The sequence below is a fragment of the Pteropus vampyrus genome, unplaced genomic scaffold (genome assembly GCF_000151845.1).
Source record: "Pteropus vampyrus isolate Shadow unplaced genomic scaffold, Pvam_2.0 Scaffold364, whole genome shotgun sequence".
NCBI classification, from domain to species: Eukaryota; Metazoa; Chordata; class Mammalia; order Chiroptera; family Pteropodidae; genus Pteropus; species Pteropus vampyrus.
The window spans coordinates 533,667-539,539 of record NW_011889145.1 but is presented as its reverse complement, the minus strand read 5'-3'; the positions used below and the strand labels follow the sequence as shown (position 1 = coordinate 539,539).

Sequence of the window (5,873 nt, the reverse complement as noted above, 5' to 3'; positions counted from 1 at the left end):
GGGCTCGGCCCGCAGCCGACTTGGACAAAAGGACGTCGGAGGCTGGGAACTACATCTCCCAGGAGGCCCCGCGGCTCTAAGACGCCGTCCCCAGAGCCCCCGAGTACTTCCGAGCGTCTCCGAGCGCCTCCGGCTCCTGCAAGGCGGGCTCCGGGCGGTCCTGGGATGGCTCGCGGGCCCGCGCGGCGCTGAGCGACACTGGCCGGAGCCCGCTGCCAGGTCGCCCGCCACGGCCCGAGCCTAGAGCAGAGCCGCGGGAGGCGGGGCGGTGGGGGCGGCCCGCAGGTCAGGCGCCCCGCGTGCAAGTGGGCAGGCGAGTTGGGTCTGGGACCCAAGTCCAAGTCAAAGACGAGACGAGGGTGCCTGGACTCGGTGGGTGGGAAAGATGACACACGATTTGGAAGTAGAGCTCATGGACTTGATTGAGAGGGAGAGGGCCGACAGAAAAAGAAAGAAATGGAGGGGGACTTCTAGATTTTTTTGCCTAATCAATGGGGTGCCGCGAAGTGGCAAAGACTGCGGCAGTGACAGCGCTTTTTGGGGTGAAGTCAGTCGTGCTTTTTCTCTGGTTTGTGATGCTCATCAGGCATCTAAGTGGAGACATTGAATAGATAGGATATAAGAAGGCCAAGAAGTTTGGACATGGGCTTAGGATGGAGGCGTCCGGATGGGACAGGCCACATGCCATATGGGATAGATGGCGGCGGTGATGGGTGATGCCTGCCCACATTGGGAGGTTGGCAGGAGAGGGGCATCTAGTAAAGGGGACTGAGGATGGCCCGTGAGGTAGGACAACTTGGGGAGTGGCTGTTCTTGAGTTTGAGGAGAGTTTCAGGACGGAGGGGGTGCTTCACTGTAGGGTGGAGTACCCTGAAACTTAAAAACTGGCCGCTGGATTTGGAAACGTGGATGTCACCGGACATCTTGACAAGGGCAGTGTCAGTGGCGGGGCGGGAACATTATCCTGGCTGGAGGAGAAGGAAAGGGAGCGAGGTGCAGAAGCGGAGGTCGTGAGTGTAGACAATGTATTTTGCTCTAACGCAGAGAAACGAGGCCGAGGCTGACGGTACACTGGCCGGGGAGGTGTTTTCCCTCTTTTTTCCACATGGAGGCGCCACATATTTGTGGGATGATGAGAATGGGCCGGTGGGAGGCGAGATGCCTGATGCAGTGGAGAGAGCGCTGTCAGAGAGGCCAGAGGGGACGGGTCCCCCTGTCCACGTGGGAGGACGGCATCGCGGTGGAAGGTGGAGTGCCTGGGCAGAGGTGCAGGTGGGTGTGGTCGGCAGAATAACGGCCCCCCAGGAGAGGGGCACACCCTCATTCCCAGAACCTGTGAATACGTTACCTCACACCGCAAAAGAGGCTCTGCGAATGTGATTAAGGACCTCGAGACAGGGAGAGTATCCTGGACCATCCAGGTGGGCTCAGTGTAATCATAAGGGCTCTTAAAAATAGAAGGAAGAGGGACATAGGAGGGTCGAAGGACATGGGGCTGTGGAAAAATCAGATGGATGCAATGTTGCTGGCTTTGAAGGCGGGAGAAGGGGTCACCAGCCAAGGACGGTGGGCAGCCTCTGAAGCAGAGCAAAAAAAGTAAATGGAGTCACCCTGAATCCTCCGGAAAGGAGGCTTGATTTTAGCCTAGTGAATCCTACATCAGACTTCTAACCCACAGAACTGCAAGAGAACACATTTGTGATGCTTTAAACCACCACGTTATGGCAACCGCAGGAGACAAATGCAGTGAAGGATGTGACAGTGTGGGTATGGAGTTGTTCCAATGGCACCAGAGTTCATCAGTGACCTGTGGGTGCTGCTGGGAGCCACAGGGGATAGCGGTCTCACTGGTGGGACTATTCTTCATCTGTGTCCCTGTAGACACATCCTATAACCACCTCTGGGGCAATTAAAATCCCAGGAATGTTTCCATCCTCTGGGTCCTGTCTTATGGACCTGCCTCCCCTTCTCCACCCCTTGAACAACTCATCTTGTCGCTAAAATTAAGCTTCATCTGGTTAGAGCCTGGTGACTGAGATCTAAGATTGAATCAGGAGAGCCAGTGTGAAACACGCCTGGTGGCCAGGACCTGCTGGGGGCCTTTGTAAAAGGGCTCTTGGGAAAGATGTTCTACAAGCAAAGGCACGTAACCAGAGAGGGGACCCAGGTGTCAATCCTGAACTGTCACATCTCCCCCTGGGCCTAGGCACTACCCATCCAAAGTGAGAACAAGCTGCACTGGGGGCCTGGAGCAGATGAGGCTGGGCTACCTATGAGTTGCTGCTGTCAACTGATCACATGTGAGCTGCAGGCCCCAACCCAGCCTGAGGGGGCAGTCTCCCCATACCCCAGCTGCCATCTTGTCACTCCTTTCAAGGCTTCTGACCTCCTGGGCCTGGGTTGACCTCCAGTCCAAGTCGCCTGCAGCCATGGCGCTTTCACTTCAAGCTATGACCTGGGTGGGTCTCCTTGTCCCTGAAGTCACTGGCACTGGTGGAAACTCCCTCTTCAGCCAGAAAAGTGACAACCTAACACAAGTAGACTGACATCATGCTCATGGATCCGGACACAGGTCAGGTCTTTGAAGGAAATTTGCAAACCACGTGGCTGGCAATTAGGCATTAGTTTATTCCCGGAGCTCAGGAAGCAGAGTGGTCTAGGGCAGGCTGTTTCCCTGTCGTTTGGTTACTCTGGAGACAAAGCCTGCACGATGGCGTCCATCTCCAGGCTGCACGCAGTCCCAGGGGAAGCGGGCCAGGCCCAAGGACCCACAGGCGAAGCCCATTTGGAACTGCCCAGCAATCGGGGGAGGAAGCACTGTCCACTCTGAGACGAGCCATGGGGTGACCCGTCTCCACTGCTATCACACTACTCACTTTGCTGACAGAGGGTGAGAGACTTTAAAAATATTCCCCCAGTATTAGACACAGGAAAATGTGCTTAATTTAGTTTTCATACATTTGACACATTAATGACACATCATTTAGTAATACTTCAAAAGGGTAACTAACTCTACAAAATCCTTTATTTAATAGATTGGAACATTTGATGGTAACCTGATACACAAACTCAAGTGTGCTAAATGCCAGATGTACAGGAAGTCTGTCCCACAGCTGTGTGCAATGCTGCACCTGCCTCCCCTGTGTCCTGGCTGAAGTGGCAAGTTCAAACTTCTACTCAGGACAAGGCTGCCAGAGCCTGAGGTCTCCCTCTGCCGGGACACTAGTGCTCAGCAAGGAGGAGAGACTCAGCACCACTCTGGTCACCTCTGTCCCCCCTCCCCCCAACCCACACAGAGCCTGAGAACACTGGGAGGGCCGAACCCCAGACAGCCCTGATAGCTCTGCCCGATCCTTCCTGGCCCCTGTGACTCCCATTCTCCCCCCACTGGGCCTTGGGTCCACAGAAGTTACTCCCTTAAGGAACAGGACTAGGGGCCTGGCTGGGCATCCAAGGGCTGCTGGACTGTTGCCCACTGGAGAGAGTACCGGCAGACCTGGGAGACATTCGGACCCCGCCCACATCTCGAACTCAGGAAGGAGTGACCAGAGCACGAGAAGGCCAGGCCCAGCCCCGCAGGCCCTCGGCTGGCATTGGTCACCAAGGTCTCCAGACGCTCTGGGTGACCCGGGCAGCTGTCAGGCTGCTGAGGGCCCCGGGCACGGAGTCTGGCCTCTCCGCAAGGGTGCGGCTCGGTTCCGCCTCGAGGGCCTCCTCCAGGTCGGAGTACATGTCGTCCCCGGGGCCCGGAGGGCTGGGCAGCGGGGACCCCAGGGCCCCTCCCATGAGCCAGCCACTTCGCCTAGGGGCTCCGGGAGGCCCGGCCAGGGCGTCCTCCAGCAGATCCCGGAAGCTGCTGCCCTCGCGCAGCGGCATGGATTCCAGCAGGTGGTTCAGGAGCTCGGCGGCCACGGTGGTGTCGATGGCCTGGCACGTGGACACGAACGTGTGCACCTCATGCATGCATTGGATGTAGCCAGCGGCGAAGCGCTCGCTTGCTTCCGCCTGCAGCTGTTCGCGCCCTGCGCGCGGGGATGGGAGAGAAAGAATCGCACCTGGCCAGGTGAGCCAGGACTGCCCTGTCCTGGCCCACGAGGACGGGGCTCACCAAGGAGATGCATGGGCGTGCCCTACTCCGGGGGCTTGGGGAGCCGTCGGCCCCGATAGCACAGGGGCGCCGGGCGGGGAAGTCTTAGGTCCGGGCAGGGGCGGGCTGTGCGAACGCTCCCGGCGCCCCTCCGCTACTCACCGCGCGACCCGCCCCGCAGTGCGCCTTGCACGCGCCGCACCGTCAGCTCCAGTACCTCCGCGTTCTCTAGCTTGGCCTGCACCTGCGCTGGCGGGGGCGCCGGGTGGGGAGGAGCGGTGAGGCCGGGTACCCGCCCACCCGCCTCCCGCTCGGCAGCCCCTGGGCTCCCACCGCCTGCCTGCCTCACCTCGGGGCCCGCCAGCAGCAGTCGCAGCTCCTGCAGGCTCTCGTTGATCCGCGCGCGCCGCTTCTTCTCCACCAGGGGCTTCCGGGCCTGCGGGAAGCCGGAGACTGAGCCCCAGCGCCGCGGGCCGCGCCGCGCAGAACCCCGTAAGCCCGCCCGCGGCCCTGGCCCGCACCTTGCGGTCCCCCCGCGCCTCCCAGCCTCGGTCCTCATCCTCCCGGCCAGCACGGTCCCGTCCAGACGCGAGGAGCGGAGCCATGACCCGCAGAGTCTGGAGCGCCGCGAGCGCGCTAGGCGCCCGCGCCCCTGGCCGCGCCGCCCGCCGACGCACTCGGGTCCCCGTTCCCTCGCTTCTTCCGCCGACGGCAGCCCCGCCCCTTTTATAGCGCCTTATTTACATTTCAATGCACCGATTGGCCAACTGGGTTTGGAGCCGCCGGCCGGGAGGCGCGCCGCAGCCAATGGGAGCGGTGCGCTTTGTCTAGCCCCGCCGCCGGCGTCGACTGGCAGCTGGCGGGGCGTGGCCGACGGGCGTGGCCCCCAGCTCGGCCTCCGCGCGACCCCCGCGGGGGAGGCAACCAAGGGGGCGGTGACCCCAGAGAGCTGCGGTTCGGGGTGCGCTTGTTTCCCTCCATACCCTGAGCTAGGCCTCCAGATCAGTTGTGCGTGTGAGCAGGAGCTCATCCCTTTACTTATTCCTCATTCAGTCTTCACACCTGCTTCATTTACGGATGGTGCCTGCGGAGAGGAGCGCAGTGTGGGAGCGTGCTAGGTCCGGGGAAGGCGGGGCAGGGTCAGTCAAGTCCGCGGTCTCCAGACCCACAGGGTCTGGAGACTGGGGTGGCTGTGGAGCCCGGGAGAGATGCGGGCCCACCGCAGCGGAAGCATGCCCGCGGCGCACTGCGGATCCTGCGGACCTTTGTGTGGGAACAGCGGAGGCCCTCTGCGCAGAGATCCCGGCGGGGCGGGGTTCGCGGCCGGCGGGCATCGTTGCTCCTCCAGGCTCTCTGGTCGTTCCCCAACCCCTGCCCTTCCTCCCCTTGTCCGCCTCCCGCCCCCTCAAGCTGCCCGTTCTTTCCCGGTCATCATCTCTGTCACCCCCTGAACCCCCCATCTTCTCCTAATACCCTTCGCTCATTCGGTCCCCCTTGACCTCCCTTTTCCTCCTCAGCCCCACTCCCCCTCCTCCGCCTTCCCCTGGTTCCCACCCCCACCTACCCTCTTTGCTTCCTCCCACCTCCCACTCCTCCCTGTTCCCCACCCCTGCTCGTCTGCCCTGGCCCCCCTTCTGCCAGTCTCCTTCGTCCCCCCGCAGCGTCCCCATTCGGTTCCCTTCCCTCCCAGCCCTCCCCCTGCCAGGCTTGCGGAGGCCGCCTGGACCCCGTAACTTGATGCCCGTGACAGTTGGCAGCTGCAGCGGCTTCAGCGGAGAAAAGCAGA

At 61.4% G+C, this 5,873-nt stretch overlaps 1 protein-coding gene across 2 annotated transcripts; it reads right to left on the bottom strand.

Annotated features, from left to right (window-relative positions):
• Positions 1-2,993: 2,993 nt before the first annotated feature.
• On the bottom strand, positions 2,994-4,791 carry HES6 (hes family bHLH transcription factor 6). 2 transcript variants are annotated; one of them, XM_011379552.2, is made up of 4 exons: positions 4,609-4,791; positions 4,437-4,523; positions 4,250-4,331; positions 2,994-4,022 (listed from the first exon to the last, which is right to left on the bottom strand). In XM_011379552.2, exons 1-4 carry the CDS (start codon positions 4,690-4,692, stop codon positions 3,598-3,600), a joined length of 678 nt encoding a protein of 225 aa, XP_011377854.1. In that variant the 5' UTR covers positions 4,693-4,791; the 3' UTR covers positions 2,994-3,597. The 2 variants fall into 2 exon arrangements, with proteins under 2 accessions (XP_011377854.1, XP_011377855.1); XM_011379553.2 differs by having other exon boundaries at positions 3,894-4,022; positions 4,290-4,331.
• Between the last annotated feature and the right edge of the window lie 1,082 nt (positions 4,792-5,873).

What these genes read in the sequence shown, in the direction of transcription:
- HES6 (XM_011379552.2), bottom strand. Translation starts at nt 4,692, where the DNA reads ATGGCTCCGCTCCTCGCGTCTGGACGGGACCGTGCTGGCCGGGAGGAT. An exon ending in TGCTGCTGGCGGGCCCCGAG is followed by an intron (nt 4,332 to 4,436) that starts GTGAGGCAGGCA and finishes CCGCCAGCGCAG; the next exon opens with GTGCAGGCCAAGCTAGAGAA. An exon ending in ACTGCGGGGCGGGTCGCGCG is followed by an intron (nt 4,023 to 4,249) that starts GTGAGTAGCGGA and finishes CCCCGCGCGCAG; the next exon opens with GGCGCGAACAGCTGCAGGCG.